Source organism: Perognathus longimembris, chromosome 18 (genome assembly GCF_023159225.1).
Source record: "Perognathus longimembris pacificus isolate PPM17 chromosome 18, ASM2315922v1, whole genome shotgun sequence".
Taxonomy (NCBI): domain Eukaryota; kingdom Metazoa; phylum Chordata; class Mammalia; order Rodentia; family Heteromyidae; genus Perognathus; species Perognathus longimembris.
Window position 1 is genome coordinate 15,153,802 of NC_063178.1, and position 21,724 is coordinate 15,175,525.

At 51.2% G+C, this 21,724-nt stretch overlaps 1 protein-coding gene across 1 annotated transcript; it reads left to right on the forward strand.

The window, feature by feature from the left end:
• Positions 1-17,657: 17,657 nt before the first annotated feature.
• Positions 17,658-21,031, forward strand: LOC125367132 (5-hydroxyisourate hydrolase-like). Its single transcript, XM_048367760.1, has 4 exons — positions 17,658-17,694; positions 18,049-18,188; positions 20,169-20,304; positions 20,809-21,031. Exons 1-4 carry the CDS (start codon positions 17,665-17,667, stop codon positions 20,860-20,862), a joined length of 360 nt encoding a protein of 119 aa, XP_048223717.1. The 5' UTR covers positions 17,658-17,664; the 3' UTR covers positions 20,863-21,031.
• The last annotated feature ends 693 nt before the right edge of the window (positions 21,032-21,724 follow it).

Below are 21,724 nucleotides of genomic sequence, written 5' to 3' on the forward strand. Positions count from 1 at the left end.
TTGCACTAGATGGCCCAGTTCATAGAGCAATAATAATAGATAATTCTTGAGAATAAACCTACCAGAACATCCTACAGTCAAGTCTCTTAGCAACCCAGGTAGGACCCAGTGTATAGGAACATTTTGTGGTCAGGTCACTTAGCAACTCTCCCCTATAGCATGACCAGTAACCTTTTCACCCTGCCAACGTCCTGTTACCCCAAGCCAACTTCCTACAGGTGCTGAAGAACTGCCCCCTCCTGCTCCAAGATTGCCCCCTCCTGCTTTAAGAGTATATAAGAGTGTGAAAAATCAAAATAAATTGGCAGCTTGAACAGACTCCCATTTGTCTTGCTGTCTTCTTTGCGTCTCCCTCTCCCTTCATTCTCTCTCGTAGGTGGTCTCCCCTGTTGATGTCCTGCGGGTCGGGACACATGACTGCTAGGGGAACACCCTACCACTAAGCCACATTCCCAGCCCCATAAAATCTTTTGGGGATGGTCCTAGGGCTTGTATGGGCACTCTACCACTTGAGCCACAGCTCTGCTTCTACTACAGGTATGTTGTTGTTGCTGACTGGTGATAAAGAGCCTCATGAACTTTCCTACCAGGCTGGATTCAAACTGCAATCAACAGATTTTGGCCTCCTGAGTAGATAGGATTACCGGCATCTGGAAAAAACATTTTCCACACATTCCCTCCACCCTAAACTCCGTGCCGTATGCAAGACCTGGGTAGTGGTCTATGTTCTCCAAACCAAGATTTCTTGGGGTCCACTGAGGCCATCCTACATTGGTCTGGACACCTAGATCCAACACCTACCATTCCAATCCTCAGCACTTAGGCCTGTCCTCTGTTGAGTGAGATCAGAGCCATGGCTGATAGAAGGAAAAACAAGAAAAAGCCGTTTAGACCACACTTTCTGCTCCTGCCTCCTGCTACCTCCATCCAGCTCCTAATGAGACAGATCTCACGCCAGGCCTGGGGGCAGTGATGGCCCACTGAGACCACCACAGGACACGACTCAGTATAAAAGGTGCTTGCCTGGCTGGCAAAGCATGCTCCAAAAACTAGACAAAATACCTTGGTATGCCAAGTAAAATGTGCAATAAACAAGAGAGGCAGGCTGAACTTCACCACACACTTCCACAAATACCCCCACACCCATGCCCTGAGCCTGCCTAGACTGGAATCACCATCTAAAGTCTCTGCAGTGAATGGGAGCTGGATCCAGAAACCTGGTTTGGGCCTGTTATAATGTAAATTACCAGAAAAACCACATTTTGAAGGATCCAATCTTGGAGTCTTTATTAGAATGCTAGCAGTCTATAGGCAGCCAATGGTTACAAGAGCCAGCTGCCCCCAAATATACTTATCACTGTTAGGAAACAGGCCAGAGGAAAGAAAAAACAAAAACTATACTAACAAACCAATTCAGCTCCAAGAGCTGATTTGGGACACCATGTTGACCAGAGATAAGCAAAGAGACAGGACACAGGATGCAAACAAGGAGATGTGTGGCATGGTGTAATGGCACCAGTGCTTGTCTGGGCCTAAATAAGGTAAAGTCAGGGGACAGGGTAATAGGAAGCTCCTATTCCCAAGCCCTGGACTGACAGGTTCAGTCACCTATAAGGGAAGTGCTCACACCTGTCTCCAGGAATTCAAACACAACCATCAACAGGGGGTCAGAATTCCCTCCCTCCACCATGAAGAAGAGATGCCAAACCCTACAATTCAACATGTGTGTGGCCAAGATGGCGCCAGCCAGACCTGACCTCCTTACTTCAGGGCTTAGGCACCCTGAAGCCACTACAAGAAGGACACAAATGAACAAACGAGAGAGGAAGGCCGCACTTCTCCATACACAACCACAAACACCCCACACCCATGTTCTGGGCCTGCATAGACAGAAAGTGCCAGCTAAAAGCTTGACAATGGCCGGGAGCCGGCTCCAGAGGCCTGGTTTGGGGACTGGCCTCACCCAAGCCACTTCAGGAGAAGCAGACCGTATTTCTCCACACTGTCCCTCACCTGTATCCATGCCCTAGGCCTGCATAGACTGAAATTGCCAGCTAAAAGCCACCTACAGAAGCCTGGTGTGGGGACTGACCTCACCAAAGCCACTTCAGGAAGGACACAAACAAACACAGAGGGTCAGGCATGCAATAAAAACCAACACCCATGCCATGGGACTGCCAAGACTGATAGCACTGGCTAAAAGCTCTGCACTGACTGGGAGCCAGCTCCAGAAGACTGGTTTGAGGCCTAGACTCACTGAAGCCAACAGGGAGGCAGGCCGCGCTCCTTCACACACCCCACAACCATGTCTGGGCCTGCCAAGACTGACAGCCAGCTAAATGCTCGGCACTGACTGGAAGCCGGCTCTGGAGGCCTGGTTTGAGGCCTTAGGCTCACCGAGGCCACTTCAGGAAGGGCCCAAACGAGCAAACATGAGAGGCAGGCCACGCTTCTCCACACACTTTCACAGACACCCAACAACCATGGCCTGGGCCTGCCAAGACTAAAAGCCCCAGCTAAAGGCTGGGCACTAATTGGAAGCTGGATCCAGAGGCCTAGTTTGAGGATTAGCCTCACCAGAGCCGCAAACAGGAGAGACAGGCCACGCTTCTCCACATACTTTCACAAACACCCCACCATCATGCCCAGGGCCACACCTGGCAGGAAGCTTAGCTAGCTCTGCTTGTCTTCCAGAGTTGCCTCAAAATCAGCCCAGTGCACCTGGGTCTGGCCTTCTCCACACACAAGCAGCATCTACACACGGTCAGCATTCCTCCAGGCTTCCCCACACAGAAAAGCTGCTGGTGCCAAATGGGATGGGTGTACAGAAGCCCAGCACAACCACCGACCACAGTAAGCCTGACCAGCTTTGCTCCCAGTGAAAGGAGCTTCTGGCAGGCCTGTTTGTTCCCCCCTAGAAGTGACCTAAACCAGTTCAGTGCTCAGGCCACACCCCTTGACTTCTAACTTCCTCCTCCTCCTTGCCCCTTCCCTTTTTTGCTGTGATGCCCCATAAGCACCTCTACCTTCCTGGCTCTTTCCCTGCCTCTCTCATGCTGGGATGCCCCCATAAGCTTGGCTCCTTGACCTCCTCCATTTTACCCCTCTCCTCTCGTACTGTGATGCCCAAATAAGCCCTGCAACTCTACCTTCCTAAATAAGGTAAAGTCAGGGGGCAGGGTAATAGGAAGCTGCTATTCCTAAACCCTGGACTGGCAGGTTCAGTCACCGATAAGGGAAGTGCTCACACCTGCCTCCAGGAACTCAGGCACAACCATCACCTGGGGGTCAGACTTCCCTCCCTCCACCATGAAGACTAGATGCCAGACCCTAAAATTAAACATGTCTGTGACCAAGATGGCGCCGGCCAGACCTGACCTCCTTCCTGCAGGGCTTGGGCACCCTAAAGACACCACAGGAAGGGCACAAGTGAGCAAGCAGGGAGGCGGGGCGCGCTTCACCACACACTGTCACACTTAGCCCACACCCGCGCCACACCTGACAGGAGGTTCCGCTTCCTGGGCTTCGCTCAGATCGTCTCCTGGAGTCGCCTCAAGATCGGCAGGCGCAGTGCTCCCAGGCTGCTCTCGGCGGGCTTCGGCTCCACACACCTTGGCTCTTCTCCCGCCCACATGTGGCTCGGCCGCACGGCCTCCATTCTCCACAGGCCCGGGGCTGGGGCCTGCTCTGTCCGCAGGCCCCGGCTCACCTCCTGTCCTCTGTCCTCAGGCCCGGGGACTCGCTCTCCTTCCGCCCGCGGGCATGCAGGTGGCTCCTGTGGCAGCTCAGCTGCACGAGGCTCTCCTGGCCGTGGCTTTCCCGCGCCTCGGCTCCCTTTCCCCGGAAGTCCCGCCCTCCCAGGGTGGAGGCGGAGGTTCCCATCCCTCCACGTGAGGCAGGGCCTCTTCCCATGCTCTGCAGGGCCCCCCCACACACACCCAGCCACGGAGTAGGGCGGGGCTGTGACGCCATGAGGGGCGGGGCCGTGGAGATTGCATGGGGAGGGGCCGAGACGCCACCAGGGGCGGGGCCAGGAAGACGAGTGGGGCGGGGCTGTGCGGCCACTGTGGGGCAAGGCTGAGACACTGTCAGTGCAGGGATCTCCATTTGGGGGTAGGACTTTGGACCCTTGACCAGTGCAAATGCACTTGTCCACGCCGTCACCATCGCCATTGCCCTCAGGGCCGCATGCTCAGGGCCTGGCACTCACCACGAGGGGCCTCGCCCTCGGGCCGGGCGCGGCGCTCAAACCAGGCCTTCACTGTCCCCGCCCCGCTGCTGAGCCCCAGCTCTTCTCAGGCCTACAGTGCGCTTGCATGAACGGGACCCGGAGCTCGTGCATGCGAGGCCGCGCTCCACCCCGAGCCAGTGCTCGCTGCCGCCCACACGAGTTCAGTGTTCCCGCGTGTGTGACGGAAGGGGCTGGTGACGTCATGGGTGGCACGTGCGGGGAGGAGGCATGTGCATCAGCAACATGCCAGCAGTGCCCTGACCCCTAACACAACCCCACCACCCTCCCTGCCACCCAATCCGACCCAAGACCCAGGCCCCAGGATGGACATGAAAGTGTAAATGAAAACTTGACACAGACTTCAACAGAGGCCAGGGGCCTGGGAAAGGCATGAGTTCACCAGAGCAGGTTCTAATGGGAGCCATCCACTATGTCCTACCTTGAGCTACAGAGCCAGAACCTCTATTCATGATTCCAAGCTTCCAGGCTTTACACATTTTATTCTGACACTCTGTGCACTCTGTGCATTTTCTCTTCAAAATGCCTACAAAGGCTGGAAATCATGGAAACCAAAGGCGGCATAAAAACAACCAGGGCTAAGAGCTGAGGTACTTGCCTAGCTTGTGGAGGGCCCTGGAACACAATACCACTGGAACTCACAAAAAAGAAAGTGAAATACTTTTGTATACCTAATAAAATGTGGCTCACTCCTGTCATCCTAGCTACTCAGGAGGCTGAGACCAGAGGATCCAGGTTCAAAGCCAGCTCAAGCAGGAAAGTTAATAAGACTGTTATCTCCAATGACCCACCAAAAAACCAGAAGTGGCACTGTGGCTCAGGTGGTAGAACACTAGTCTTCAGCTGAAGACCTCAAGGACAGAACCCAGGCACAGAGTTCACACCCGACATTCGGCAAAGAAAAAAATTTTAAATAAATAAAAGTTTAAAAATAAATGTGTGTAAGACCTATATGATAAAAATGAAAATCTTTTTCTTGCCAATCCTGGAGCTTGAAGTCAGTGTCTAGGCACTGTCCCTGAGCTACTTTTGCTCAAGGGTAGTACTCTACCACTTGAGCCACAGCACCACTTCCTGCTTTTTCTGTGTATGTGGTGCTGAGGAATCAAACACAGGGTTTCATGAATGCTAGGGGAGCACCTTACCCCTAACCCACATTTCCACCCCAAAAATTCTTTTTATGCTGGTCCTGGGGCTTGAACTCAGGCAAGAGCACTCCACCACTTGAGACACAGCTCTGCTTCTACTACAGGTTTTTTGTTGTTGTTGATTGATGATAAAGAGCCTCATGGACTTTCCTACCAGGGCTGGATTCAAACTGCAATCAACAGATTTTGGCCTCCTGAGTAGATAGGATTACAGGCATCTGGAAAAAACATTTTCCACACATCCCCTCCACCCTATGCAAGACCTAGACCTATGCAAGACCCTGTGCCCTATGCAAGACCTAGATTGGGTCTATGTTCTCCTAACCAAGATTTCTTGGGGTCCACTAAGCCCATCCTACATTGGACTGGACACCTGGATCCAACACCTACCATTGCAACGCTCAACACTTAGGCCTCGCCTCTGTTGAGTGGGATCAGAGCCATGGCTGATGGAAGGAAAAACAGGAAAAGGCCATTTAGACCACACTTTCTGCTCCTGCCTTCTGCTACCTCCATCCAGCTCCTAATGAGACAGATCTCACGCCAGGCCTGGGGGCAGTGATGGCCCACTGAGACCACCACGGGACATGACTCAGAATAAAGGTACTTGCCTGGCTGGCAAGGAATGCTCCAAAAACTAGACAAAATACCTTGGTATGCCAAGTAAAATGTGCAATAAACAAGAGAGGCAGGCTGAACTTCACCACACACTTTCACAAATACCCCCACACCCATGCCTGTGTCTGCCTAGACTGAAAGCACCATCTAAAGTCTCTGCAGTGACTGGGAGCTGGATCCAATCTTGGAGTCTTTATTAGAATGCTAGTAGTCTATAGGCAGCCAATTGTTACAATGGCCTGCTGCTGCCCCCAAATATATTTATCACTGTTAGGAAACAGGCCAGAGAGGAAAGAAAAAACAAAAACTATACTAACAAACCAATTCAGCTCCAAGAGCTGATTTGGGACACCATGTTGACCAGAGATAAGCAAAGAGACAGGACACAGGATGCAAACACGGAGATGTGTGGCATGGTGTAATGGCACCAGTGCTTGTCTGGGCCTAAATAAGGTAAAGTCAGGGGACAGGGTACGAATAGGAAGCTGCTATTCACAAGCACTGGACTGACAGGTTCAGTAACCTACAAGGGAAGTGCTCACACATGTCTCCAGGAATTCAGGCACAACCATCATCTGGGGGTCAGAATTCCATCCCTCCCTCCACCATGAAGACGAGATGCCAGACCCTACAATTCAACATGTGGCCAAGATGGCACCGGAGAAACCTGACCTCCTTACTTCAGGGCTTAGGCACCCTGAAGCCACTACAGGAAGGGCACAAATGAACAAACAAGAGAGGAAGACTGCACTTCTTCACACACAATCACAAACACCCCACACCCATGTTCTGGGCCTGCATAGACTGAAAGTGCCAGCTAAAAGCTTGACAATGACTGGGAGCTGGCTCCGGAGGCCTGGTTTTCGGACTTGCTTCGCCCAAGCCACTTTAGGAGAAGCAGACCGTATTTCTCCACACTATCCCTCACCGTATCCATGCCCTGGGCCTGCCTAGACTGAAAGTACCAACTAAAAGCCAGCTCCAGAAGCCTGGGTTGGGAACTGGCCTCACCAAAGCCACTTCAGGAAGGACACAAACCAACACAGAGAGGCAGGCAGGCAGGCAATAAAAACCCACACCCATGCCATGGACCTGACAAGACTGAAAGCACCGGCTACAAGCTCTGCACTGACTGGGAGCCAGCTCTGGAAGACTGGTTTGAGGCCTAGCCTCACCAAAGCCCACTTCAAGGACACAAATGAGCAAACACAAGAGGCAGGCCAAGCTCCTCCACACACTTTCACAAACACCCCACAACCATGGCCTGGGCCTGCCAAAACTGAAAGCCCACTAAATGCTCAGCAATGACTGGAAGCCGGCTCTCGAGGACTTTTTTGAGGCATTAGCCTCACCAAAGCCACTTCACGAAGTGTCCAAAGGAGCAAACAGGAGAAGCATGCTACTCCACACACATTCACAAGCACCCCACACCCATGCCCGGGGCCACACCAGCCAGGAGGCTCGGCTTAGCTCTGCATGTCTTCTGGAGTTGCCTCAAGGTGAGCTCTGTGCACCTGGGTCCAGCATTCTCCACAAACAAGCTGCATCTAAGCACGGTCAGCGTTCCTCCAGGCTGCCCCATACAGACAAGCAGCTGCTGCCTGATGGGATGAGTATACGGAAGCCCAGGCCCACCACCAAACCACAGTGAGCCTGACCAGCTTTGTAGGCCCGAATACCACTAGAGGACCCTCAGAGAAAGGAGCTGCTTCCTAGCCTTGTGGCAAATCTGCTTGTTCCTGGCAGAAGCAACCTAAACCAGTCCAGAGCCCAAGCCACACCCCTTGACCTCTCACTTCCTCCCCTTGCCCCTCCACTCTTGTTCTGTGATGCCTCATAAGCCCTGCTCCTTCACCTCTCACTTCCTGTCTCTTGACCCACCTCTTTCATGTTGATGCCGCATAAGCCCCGCCCCTGCAGCTCTCACTTCCACCCCCTTGCCCCCTCCTTTGTGATACCCCATGAGCCTGGCCCCTTTACCTATAGCTTCAAGACTCTTGCCCCGCCTCTCTCATGCTGTGATGCCGCAAAGCCCCACCCCTGCATCTCAGGCCCCAATCCTCCACGCACTTTCACAGCCACCCAACAAGTGTGGCCCGGGCCTGCTGAGACTGAAAGCACCGGATAAAAGCTCAGCACTGACTGGAAGCCAGCTCTGGAGGCCTGGTTTGAGACCTAGCCTCACCAAAGCCACTTCAGGAAGGGCACAAACGAGCAAACAGGAGAGGCAGGCCTCGTTCCTACACACACTTTCACAAGCACCCCACACCCATGCCCTGGGCCCCACCTGGCAGGAAGCTCGGCTTAGCTCTGCTTGTCTTCCAGAGTTGCCTCAAGGTCAGCTGGGTGCACCTGGGTCGGGCCTTCTCCACAAACAGGCCGCATCTGTGCATGGTCAGCGTTCCTCCAGGCTTCCCCACACAGAAAAGCGGCTGCTGCCTGATGGGACAGGTGAACAGAAGCCCAGACCCACCACCAAACCACGCTGAGCCTGACCAGCTTTGTAGGCCAAAACCCAAAGATGGGACCTCACAGAAAGCAGCTGAGTGACTAGCTTGTCCAAGGCAGACTGGACGTAGTGCCAGGGCCACGCCCCTTGACTGCTCACTTCCTCCTGGTTTCCCCACCCCTATCATGCTGTAATGCCCAATATGCCCCGCCCCTGTACCTATCACTTCCTGGCCCTTGCCCCTCCCCTCTCCTGCATTGAAGCCCAATAAGCCATGCCCCTTCACCTCTACTTTCCTTGCTTTTGCCCCACCTGTCTCCTGCTGTGACACCCAGAAGCTCAACACCATAAGCAACCCCCTGACCATGGCCTGGGCCAAGACTGAAAGCACCAGCTAACAGCTCTACACTGACTGGAGGCATGCTTTAGAGGCGTGGTTTGAGGCCTAGCCACACCACCTAAGCCACTTCAGGAAGGTCAGAAACAAGCAAACAGGAGGGGCAGGCCGCAATTCTCCACACGCTCTCACACCCACCCAACAACCGTGGCCTGGGCCTGCCAAGACTAAAAGCACCAGATAAAAGCTCTGCACTGACTCGAAGTGGGCTCCAGAGGCCTGGTTTGAGGCCTAGCCTCACCAAAACCACATCAGGAAGGGCACAAACAAGCAAACGGGAGAGGCAGGCCGCGCTTCTCCACACACTTTCACAGCCACCCCACACCCAAGCCCTGGGCCCCACCTGCCAGGAAGCTCGGCTTAGCTCTGCTTGTCTTCCGGAGTTGCTTCAAAGTCAGCTTGGTGCACCTGGGTCCAGCCTTCTCCACACACAAGCTGCATCTGCACACGGGCAGCATTCCTCCAGACTTACACACACAGAAAAGCGGATGGTGCCAGATGGAACGGGTGTATGGGAGCCCAGACCCACAACCAAACCACGCTGAGCCTGACCAGCTTTGTAGGCCCAAATCCAGAGATGGGGGCTACTGGCAGGACTGCTAGTCCCAGGCAGAACTGACCTAAACCAGGCCAGTGACAGGGCCCCGCCCCTTGACTTCTCACTTCCTCCCGCTTTCCCCACCCTTATCCTGCTGTGATGCCACATAAGCCCCGCCCCTGCACCTCTCATTTCCTCCCCCTTGCCCCTCCCCTCTCTTGCTGTGATGCCCCATAACCCCCACCCCTGTACCACTAGCTTCCTGCCTCTTGCCCCACCACTGTAGTGCTGTGATGCCCCATAAGCCATGCCCCTACACCTCTCACTTCCATCCCCTTGCCACTCCCCTCCTGCTGTGATGCCCAATAGCCATGCCCCTGCACCTCTCACTTCCTGGCCCTTGCCCCAGCCCCCTCCTGCAGTAAAGCCCAAACAGTGCCCCTTCACCTCCACTTTCCTTGCTTTTGCCCCACCTGTCTCCTGCTGTGACGCCCCATAAACTCAACACCATAAGCCACCCCACAACCATGGCCTGGGCCTGCCAAGACTGAAAGCACCAGCTAACAGCTCTACACTGACTGGAAGCCAGCTTTGGAGGCGTAGTTTGAGACCTAGCCACACTACCTAAGCCACTTCAGGAAGGACACAAGCAAACAGGAGGGGCAGGCCGCAATTCTCCACACGCTCTCACACCCACCCAACAACCGTGGCCTGGGTCTGCCAAGACTAAAAGCACCAGATAAAAGCTCTGCACTGACTCGAAGCCAGCTCCAGAGGCCTAGTTTGAGGCCTAGCCTCACCAAAGCCACATCAGGAAGGGCACAAACAAGCAAACGGGAGAGGCAGGCCCCGCTTCTCCACACTTTCACAGCCACCCCACACCCATGCCCTGGGCCCCACCTGCCAGGAAACACCGCTTAGCTCTGCTTGTCTTCTGGAGTTGCCTCAAAGTCAGCTTGGTGCACCTGGGTCAGGCGTTCACACACAAGCCGCATCTGGGCAGGGTCAGCATTCCTCCAGGCTTCCCCACACATACAAGCAGATGGTGCCTGATGGGATGGGTGTACAGAGGCCCAGACCCACCACCAAATCACAGTGAGCCTGACCAGCTTGTAGGCCCAAACCCAAAGATGGGGGCTACTGGCAGGACAGCCAGTCCCAGACAGAACCAACCTATACCAGTCCAGTGCCAAGGCCACGCCCCTTAACAGTCCAGGGGAAACCACAACCTATCCTCACAGCTTCATCCTTACCTATCTAGGTTCTTCCAAGGTATTTCTGAGAGTACAGATGGGCTTTGTCCAAAGCTAGGACCCTTGTCTTAAGCTTTAAATTGTATGCTTACACAAAAGTCCTCAAATGAAGGCCTTCCAGTGAGAGGAAATGGACTTTTTTGCATAATAAGTGGGAGACAAAAAGTGAAGACAAATACATGGGGAAGACAAACCCTAGGACAACAGAAAGGAGGGCATGGGAAAGAGCAGGGCTACTAAACCAAGACGCTGGGGAGGATCTTGAGGCCACTCAGACTCTAACCCCTACCCTATCTCCTACCCCATACCAAAACACATGTCCTAACCATAACCATAACCCTACACTCACATGTACCATAATTGTAATACAGCTTCAACAAAACCTTAATCCTACCCCTACCCTAACATGGATCCCCATTGTGCACACTAACTCTAGCCACTACTCACACCCTAACATGCTCCAACCCAAACCCACACCTTAAGCTACTCGCCAATCTTATGCCTCACCCTAAGCCATCCACTAACCAAAATCCATACAATTGTGGACATTCACTAGCCAAAACCCATACAATTGTGTACCTAACACATTCATATTGAACACACTGCCTAACTCTCACCCAAGCCCCTTCCTTAACACGTTCTTAATCCTGACCTGTTCCATAACTTGTTTTGTAAACCACTCCATAACACACCTCATAACTCAAACTCATTGCACAAAGTTAATTCTCACCCACTCCCTAACCCTCAACCCTTCCTAAACCCTGATCCTAAAATCTTCCCTAACAGGCTCCCTAACCCCATCCTTTGTCTACCACATTCCCTAACCCTAAGCCTGACCCATTCCTCAATCATCATTTACTATCTGTTTGTAATAGTGATCCTAACCCTAACTTAGTCCCTAACACTCACCTGCTCTGTAAGGTTAATGGAAAACCCAACACCTGCCTAATCTATTTCCAAAACATAACTAAATCTTAATGCTGACGCCCACTCTGAGTAGCCCTACAACCACCAGTCCTTATTGACATCAACAACCGACCCCTAACACAGTCATATTGTTAGATATGTGTAAATTATCTGAGAAGCCACATACTTAAGGAACGAATCTTGGAGTGTTTATCCGAGCATTAGCAGTCTGCAGGCAGCCAGCTGTTACAAAGGCCTGCAGCCCACACAGACCCTCAACACTGTGGGGACACAGGCCAGAGAGGAAGGAAAGAACAAAAACCATACAGTTATTGAGTGGGTTTCGTTAATGAAAAGTTTCAAGTAAGGCATAGGATTCCTGAGTGGCTTAGGGTATGGATTAGGGTTTGCTCACCCTAATCAAATTTTAATCCTACCATTAACACTGAGCCCTCTGCCTGAAGGGTAGGTAACCCAAATATCGCCTATCTTGCCAAAGTTCATTTTCAACAGCATGTGGTTATAGGTAGCATGTTGACTCACCAAAAGCAGACGTCCAGTTCCCCCCTTTCCTCGCATTCTCCATCTTCCGAGCACACTGAGGGCCGGGAGTCCTTCGGGCGCCTCCGCTCCTCCCCGGCGCGGCGCGTGGTTCGGCGGTGCTGCCTTCGGGGCGGCCGGGGACCCCCGCGCTAGGCCAGGGCCGCGGGCTGCGCGGGCAGAAGGGAGAGGAGCTGCGGCCCGGCGCTGGAGGCGGAGGAGCGCGGCTGCGGGCGGCGCCGGCCCGGGGCTCTGCTCTGGGAGAGCCCGGCGGGTGGAGGAGGCGCGCGCGCACCTGCCGGGCGTGGGCGGGGAGGGGCGGCGCCCGGCGCCCAGAGGCCTCCAATCCCGGGGCGGTGCGCCCTCGCCCGGCGCCGCCAGTCCACGAGCGGGCGTTTCGGGCGGGCAGCACCCCCGAGCCTGCGCCCCGGAACCGGGAGGACCCCGACTCGGTGCGGCGCGCGCCGTCCCACAGGTCCGTGCCGGCGGCTCGGGGCCGCGCGGCGGCAGGGAGCGGGGAGCGGGGCAGGAAGCGCGGCGAGGGGAGGGCAGATCTCCCCGGGCCCGGGTGGGGATGGGGCCGGGGGTCGCCCCTTCCGGACCCGGGTCCCCGCCCCGCCCGGCGCGGAGTTAAGAGCCTCCCGTTAAACTAAGTTCACTCCAGCGCCCCGACACTAACCGCCCGAAAGTTCAAGACCCATCTAAGGAGGATGAGAACCTCCGCCTTCCGTCAGGGCCCATTCATTACCTGATGGCTGCTGGATGTGTGGAGCCGGGAGCGGGAAAGGAGGGCGCGACGCGCCACGCGGTCTCAGGCCGGGGAGAAGAGCGCCTTCCGCTGACCCGCGCCCATGCTCACGGCGCCCGCGCAGGACAGAGAGCCAGCGCGCCGCCCCGGCGAGGCCTTTTGTAGGGCGGGGATGGGGAGGTGGGGCCCGGATGTGCGGGGGTGGGGGGGAGGGCGGGAGGAGGATACCGCCCCCAGGTGTGCGGGTCACCTAGGAAACCCGGCGAAGACAGCCAGGTGGGGCATCAATCAGCACGTAGCCCTCCGGGGGAGGACCTTACAGCTGTGAACTGTGCATTGATTACCCCACAGTACCTTTGTCCTACCTTTTATGCAAAACAGGTGAAAACAAATATGAATACCCGAGGTGAAGAAGATGGGTTTGTAACAGAGAAAGAAATAAGAATCCCCATGGAGAGCCAAGTCTCTTTCCATGTTCAGTGCGAGCCCAGAAAGCCTCAGGCAGGCATTGCTCTTCCAACTATAGGAAGGCTTGTCCCTCAGAAGACATTTCTAGTTTAGAAACATCAGCAGCGTCTCTCCATGCTGCTCAGTACATTTGTGGTGGGAAATCTTAGGGGGAGGTGTGCGTGTTAGTTCTCCAACTGTTAATGGTTGCAAATGATCTTTTCAAGTCTTTCCACAAAAACATCTGAGCTGTAGAAATCCTTTTTCATTGGTAATGTGTATAAGAAAGAAAGACAGTGAGGTTACTTCTGTTTAAGAGCTGTCAGTTGAACCTTGCAGTTTTCTACAATTGTTTTTGTTTTGTTTTGTTTTACAGTTGTTTACCCAACTCCATAACCTTCAAGACAGCTGCTACCACATGAAATAACATATCACCAGGCACACAACTACATTCCCGAGCACAATCCCCTTGCACTGAGAGATTCTGTTTCAGGAAAATTCCAAGAAGCAGTACTAGAAATTCATTCACAGAACAACTGTGGTACAGCTGGGAAGGATCTTTCCTTTAAATTATCAAGACCCTGCTGCAACAATTCATATTTTTCATGTTTTAAATGTCTAATGTCAAAAGTATTCCAACTTGATGAGCAGTACAAGGTTTCAAAACCAAAACACAAACCTATCTGAATAAACCAAAGCAAAAGAATGCTTACACTGAGAGTATACTTAGTATTACAATGAAAAGCTACAAATAACTGCTGGCATATACTATACGCACCAATGGAAACTGTATTTTTATTGTTATTATAAAAGTGATGTGTAGAGGGGTTCCATTTGCATAAGTCAGGTAAAGAGTACATGAACTGATTTCTTTTGAACAGTACACACAAATTTTTTTGTTTGGGCATTGTTTTGCATTACTGACTTTATTGTTTAATATTTTCACAAACACTTCTTTAAAACTTGACTTGGCTTTCATGAGACTCTTATCTCCAATTAACTATTAGAAAACCAGAAGTAGTGATGTGGCTCATGTGGTAGAACACTAGCCTTGAGTAAAAACAGCTCAGGGAAAATGCTCAGGCCCTGAGTTCAAGTACCATGACCACCAACAACAACAATAAAAAGTGATGTTTGTCTCTCTGAACCTGACTTACTTCACTTACCATAATTTTTCTAGGTCTACAGGTTTCCCTGCAAATGATATAACATTTTTCTTTCTAGCAGATGAGTAGAATTTGTATCTATCTATCTGTATCCAAATATCTTCTTTTCTTGACTCATTGATCCATTGTAAGGCATCTGGTCTAGTTTCAAGCCTTGGCTGTCATTAGTGCCATGAGGAATATGCATGTTCAAGTGTCTTTACCATATCCTGACTTGAAATGTTCTAGGCAAATGCCCCAAAGTGCTATCAATAGGTCATAGTGACGTTCTATATTTAGTGTTTTGAGGAATCTTCAGAGTGCCTTCCAGTGTGGTTTCACTAGTTTATATCCCCTCCAATAGTGCACCAGGGTTCCTTTTCCCCCCAGAATCCCTACCAATATTTTTTTAGTGCTCGTTTTCTCTATGCTGCCCAATCTAAGTGGGGTGAGATGAAATCTAAACATAGTGTTTTTATTTAATTAAATTTAATGTAAAGGTGGTGTACAGAGGGGTTACAGTTATATAAGGTAATGAATACATTTCTTGTTGAACAGTGTTACTCCCTCTTCATTTTTTCCCACTAAATATAGTTTCATTTGCATTTTCTTTATGGATAGGGATGTTGAACATTTTCTCATGTGTTAAGAGACCATTCTTACTTTTTCTTCTGATAAGTTTCTATTTAGCCCTTTTCCCCATTATTCTTGGTTAATTAATGGGGGGGCTAGCTCCTTGTATATTCTGGATATTAGGCTCTTATCAAAAGGTAAAGATTTCCCATGCTGTGGGCTGCCTTTTTAGCTTAGTAACTATGTCTTTTGCTGTGCAGAAACTTTTTAGTTTGATGCAATCTCATTTTCATGTTTCATTGCCAATTTGTTGAGCCCCAAAACTCTGCCCAGAAAGTTCCTGTCGTGTGTGTGTGTGTTGTGTGCCAGTCCTGAGGCTTATACTCAGGTCCTAGGCACTGTCTCTGAGCTTCTCTGCTCAAGGCTAGCACTCTACCACTTGAGCCACAGCTCCCTCCCCACCTTTTAGGTGATTAATTGGAGCTAAGATTCTCATTGGCTTTCCTGCTTGGGCTAGCTTTGAACCACAATCCTCAGATACCAGTCTCCTGAGTAATTAGGAATAAAGGCCCCTCCTCAGGGCACCAGCTCCGTTATGGCTTACTTTTAAAATTATTTTTCCAAAACTTTCATGCTTTCCTTGTAAAACATGCCTTGTAAGTTATCCACAAATTTTTGCCAATTGCATTAAAGAGACCAATGGCCTTGGACTATAGAAAATTAATAGAAAAAAATGAGAATTCTATTTTATTTTTTCGTTTTTAAAGGGTAACTTTTTTTTTTTTTGGCCAGTCCTGGTCCTTGGACTTAGGGCCTGAGCACCATCCCTGGCTTCTTCCTGCTCAAGGCTAGCACTCTGCCACCTGAACCACAGTGCCCCTTCTGGCCATTTTCCATATATGTGGTGCTGGGGAATCGAACCAAGAGCTTCATGCAACCTGAACCACAGTGCCCCTTCTGGCCGTTTTCCATATATGTGGTGCTGGGGAATCGAACCAAGAGCTTCATGTGTAGGAGGCAAGCACTCTTGCCACTAGGCCATATTCCCAGCCCTGGATATCCATTCTTAATTACTTATATATATTCTTTGTTTCAAATATGTTTTTAAGTTTGTAAAGCATTAAATTTCTGTCCTCAGTCCTGGGCCTTGGACTCAGGGCCTGAGCACTCTCCCTGGCTTCTTCCCGCTCAAGGCTAGCACTCTGCCACTTGAGCCACAGTGCCGCTTCTGGCCGTTTTCTGTATATATGGTGCTGGGGAATCGAACCTAGGGCCTCGTGTATCCGAGGCAGGCACTCTTGCCACTAGGCTATATCCCCAGCCCCTAAATGTCTGTACTTTTGAAAGAGGTCATTCAGTCAAAATGAAGCTGATGTACAGTTACAAATATTTCTCTACATACATTGTAACTTTAAAATGCTAATAATAAAATGACACTTTATCAGCAAAAGCAAAAAATAGACAAAAATTTGCTGAGGTCTGTTTCAGGCCAAAATTTCTGTATTGCATTTCTAAGTTCCTTTTTCTTAAAGAAATTAGCACTTCTGTGTCATTTTAATTATAAAAAGTAATCATTATAGCAAAAATATCTTAAAACCTGATGCACGCAGTTACTGCAATGTCACCCTTCCCTCTGAATCTTGTTTGTGTAGTATATGACTCTTATGACTCAGAAAAATTTTTAACTTCTGTACATTTTCCTGTTCTTTTTTTATATGATAATACAAATCTCGCATAGTAGTGTTGGGAGCCGAGCCAGCAGCAAAGCTCATCCTGACCTCTGGCTATGGTGTTATCTCAAGAAATGTGCAAGGATAAGGCTTACTTAAAAGACAACACAAGAGTCTGATTTATGCTAACTATTCAACCTTATTTTGTCATTCCTGCCACCTGTTATTGCCGACTTCAAGGCTTTCTTGTTTTCTTAAACTTAGGTAACCCTATGCTATTCCCTGGTTCCTAATCTGCATAAAAGCTGGAAGTTAAAAATAATCGGGGTTACAGTCTTGAGCTACAAACTGCAGCTGCAGTCCTCCCGAACCCCATCCTTTGTCTTTTGTCTTTTCTTCACCAAGCTGGCTTCTAACCAGGCTCCGCAGATCTCAGCCTATTGAGCAAGTAGGATTACAGGCTTGAGCCACCAGCACTACACTTACGCTGTAAGTGCAGTGTAATAATACTAGACTGATAGAATGTCGTAAGATGTGGTTTTAATGCAAGTCAGACCAGGCAGTCAGGGCTTGGTGTCCCAGCTGCAGTTCTGGCTCTTTGGCCCAGTCAGCGGGGAGAGGGGGAGCGGAGGAGCTCAGCCTGGTCCCGGGCACTCGTCCTGTTGTACTGGAGGGGAAGCGGAGGCACGGTCACATGACTGCAGAGGTAGCCAAAACAAGAAATGTTGTCAGCCCTACTAAGAACTTCCAGAAAAGGACGTCCAGGCAGCACAGGCGGGAAGCTGGTGGACACCAGCCCTGTGGGAGGGGCGGGGCGGGCAGGCGGCTGGGGTTGAGACTCAGGGAGTGGTCACTGGGACGGCCCGGGCACTGCAGCAGGAGGGGGACACGGTGGCCCGGCTGAGAGACCTCCCAGCCCGAGGGCAGCGCACAAACTGGAGTCTCCGGGAAGGACTCGGGTTCCGGACACCCGGTGGCTGCTGATGCTACAGCGACAACTGAGCTCCCGGCAGGCAAGGGTGGAGAGTGGGCTTGGTGGCCTGGATCCTCAGGGACTGCGGGGCGGGAAAGGAGGGGTGAAGCTCCTAGGGGTCCACGAACCAAGGAATGAGGAGGGCTGGCTTGTAAGAGACCACCACTACCCAGCTGGACCTGAGAGGCAGGGGAGGAGTGGGGGTCTGGGGACCCTGGAAGGACATAGGTCAGTGTTGGGAACTGGGCACCTCTTCCTGCCAGCCAGACAACTTCAGTGACTTTTGAGCTTAGCCTTCCCTCGGGGCAGTTGGGACTGTTTGCTCTCCTAACAGCCTGTGGACTCAGGCTGAGCCTAGGAACACAGGCCCACAGGAACTGTGTTCTTTGCCCAGGGCAGTAGCATGGAGTCCAAGAGCAGCCCGCTGACCACACATGTGCTAGACACGGCCTCGGGGCTCCCGGCTCAGGGCCTCTGCCTTCGTTTATCCAGGCTGGAAGACCTCACCCAGCAGTGGACAGAATTGAGGAAGAGGTAAAAGGCACACCCTGGCGTCATAGGAGGTATCCAGAGAACGTGACCTTCAGTGCAGGACCCTACCTTACAGCCAGGAGCACAGATGCTAAGGGCTGGAGGACAGAGCTGGCTGCTGTACCCCACTGTCCTCTTAGCCATGGAAGCGCATTGCCTGGGCTCAAGGTCTGGCTTCACAGCCTAGGCCTACTGACTCTCTGAGCCTCAGTTTTTTCATGAGATAAGGCAGATAGTAACAAAAGCTATAGTTCTGAAGGATGCTATGAAGTGTCTGAAACATCTTTTCTGTTCAGCAGTCTCACAGACCCTTGGGCCTACTGAGAAGGTGTTTGCACCTCTTTCGAGAGCTATTGGAGAGAACTGCTGAGTTACAGGCAGAGGTGGCATCTGAACACTAATTACATAGCCATGATTAACTTATAAGTTTGTGCCAGGATGCACACTGAATACATTTATTCCTGCTTTCTTTATTCACCATTCATCTTGTAGTCCAGTGGTGTAATTTTCCTTTTTATAGGTGGGAAGACTGAGGCAGTAGTGATGAGGTGACTACTGGAATTTCAAGCCAGACTCATCAGGCACTGTGCTCATCAGCTTTGATGTGCACTGAAGCACGGGCTCTGAACCCTGCCACTAGCCCAAGTACAGGCTCTGCTATACTTGCCATTCCAGTTTCAGGTTTCCCAAGCCCACACAGGCTGGCCTATGCCCCTGGGGTTCCCATGAGTGGGGTCCCAGAACACTCACCTTGAAGCAGGCAACCTTGGTTTCCAAAATTCTAACCAGGAATGGGAAAGGGAACAGGGCTGGAGTCAGAGACTCCTACTCAATGGATCATGTCCAAATGTCTTACTGCCCCCTTCCCATGCATCCCTTCACAAAAGCCGGGGTGGGGGGGCAAGTGGCAAGATAACATCTTTCTTTCTTTCTTTTTTTATTTCCTCCACCAGTCCTAGGGCTTGGACACAGGGCCTGAGCACTGTCCCTGGCTTCTTTTTGCTCAAGGCTAGCACTCTACCACTTCAGCCACAGCACCACTTTTAGCCTTTTCTTTATATGGTGCTGAGGAATCAAACCCAGGGCTTTATGCATGCAAGGCAAGCTCTCTACCGGTAAGCCATACTCCCAGCCCTCCCTGAACTTCTTTTGCTCAAGGCTAGCACTCTACCACTTGAGCCACAACACTGCTTTTTCTGTTTATGTGGTAATGAGGAATCGAACCCAGAGCTTCACGCATGCTAGGCAAGCACTCTACCACTAAGCCACATTCCAAGCCCATACTCTGTTCTTTCTAAATCACTGTGGGAGACACATTGAGGACCATAGGTCTCCAGAACCCTGGATTCAGGTGGCTCACACCTGAAATCCTAGCTACTAAAGAGGCTGAGGTCTCAGACTCACAATTTCAGATCAGCCCAAACAGGAAAGTTTATGAGACTCTTACCTCCAATTAACCACCTAAAAGATGAAGTAGAGCTGTGGCTCAAGTGGTAGAGCACTAGCCATGGACACAAAAACTAAGAGACAGTACTCACAATGAGGTCAAGCACCAGTACCCTCACATACATGCAATTTTTTTTAAAGCAGAGCGAGAGATCAGCCCATTCCATGTTAATCCTCCATGTATTGTGGGTAGAATTAGATAGTTACTGACCGAGATAGCAACATACAATATACTGTGTAAAACACAGGTTATAAAACAAGACATGCTGTATTTCACATTTTGTTAATGAACATACTTATGCATAAAGAAAATGCCAAATACAATTATTACTTCTAGTGTACACAGTCTGAGAGGTTTTGTTGCCCATTTGCTCCTCTGCCTTGGTGGTTCCCTAAATAGGCAATTCAGTGGTGTCCCTAGAAACAGTCCACTGTTTCTGATTACTCACAAAGATGAGAGATTTATCTGGGATTGCAAATCCACAACTGGGGAAGGGTTGCTCTTTGTGCCTTCTCTGCAGCCCATCTTCTCCCCAGCTACACAGACACAGATGGCCGATGCCCTGGACTCCTGACACCAGGTCAAATGAAGCCAGGCACCTACAAACTGTCTTTCGACACTGAGGCTTACTGGAAGAAAAGGCGCCAGGAGAGCTTCTACCCATATGTGGAGGTGAGAGCTATGGGAGTTGGGGGAGGACCTTGACTCACTGATGTGCAGGCCAAGCCTGCTTGCAAGGCCTCATCTGGGTCATGGAGACATTGGTCCTATTCCTCAGAGGGCAGGGCAATGGTAGACTGGTGAGCTCACTGCTTGACCTCACAGAAGAAAGGTATCCTGGGACCCGAGGAATCATTATACTTCAAGATGACACCTCCTTGCCCGAGTTGCTCCCTGTATCAGGCTTTGTAGACAAGTTGTCACCTGAGTCCAGCACACAGCTCTCAGGGCTTTGCCAAAAAACCTCCTCCTGAAGCTTCAAAGCACCTGGCTTATTGCCCATCCAGCAAGCCCAGGAAACATTCACACTATCTTTAGCCCTCAGAATATTTCCAGTCCACACCACAAGACTAGCTTACCAGTCCCATAGTCTAGGCTACTGAATTTCACCAGGGAGCACTGGGGTCAGGCAGTTTGTGTGCTGTGGTCCTTCAACTGTTTTCTGCTTCTCCTAAGTTGTTTTCAACATTGCAAATGAAACTCAGAAGTTCCACGTGCCTCTGCTACTGAGCCCCTGGTCATACACCACCTACCGAGGGAGCTAGAACCAAGTCCTGCTAAGGCAGCCATCTGCCCTTCCTTCTCTGAATAACCAGACACCAAATCCTTAAGAGTGGGCTTTATGTTCATTGAAGGCACTGCTACCCTATGGCAGTGCTGGCCACCCTGGAGTTTCCCAGTGGGCATCTGTGGCTTGGGTGTCAATAAAGTCAGCGCTAGCTTCTATAAAGCTGCTCTCATCATTGGAATAGGGGCAATGCATGCTTAAACAGCCCTAAGGAGTGAGGGACCATCAGAGAAAGAGCTTCTGAGCTCAGAGGCAGTACTCAGGTGGAACAGACTCTGAGTGGTTCCAACTCAGAAGGGTGAAACTGGAGGTCCTGGGGGAAGAGTCTATACAAGTGCTTCTCCTCCAAACTGGCAAGAGAACCCAAACAAAATGTGAGACAACCTTCACCTGCTTATAAAGTCTGCTCTTGATGCAAAAGGAGTGTCATCTGGAAATTAGTGTCAGGAGGCCACTCTGTGGGCTGCAGTCCTGGGAAGACAGCTATATCAGGGTACCTAAGAATTCTAAAAGGCCTTAGCCCAACATCTACCCAACCATGGCCATCTCTAGGAGCTTGAGGCCCTATTGTCTAGGGGGAATCCAAAGGCCAACAGTTTCATCTTGTTTGTGTACAGGAGTAGGGCAGTATCAGGGAGGGAAGAAGTCCACCTGGGCCTGGGTACCTTGGCTGATATGCTATGCCCCACCAAGACCTAGGTTCTGTTCAGGGAGGGGCAAGGAGGAAGGGAATAGAACCAGCAACACAGCATAAAAGAACAAAGCAAATACCTGTCAGCAGTTTGCTGTGCCAGACCAATGCTC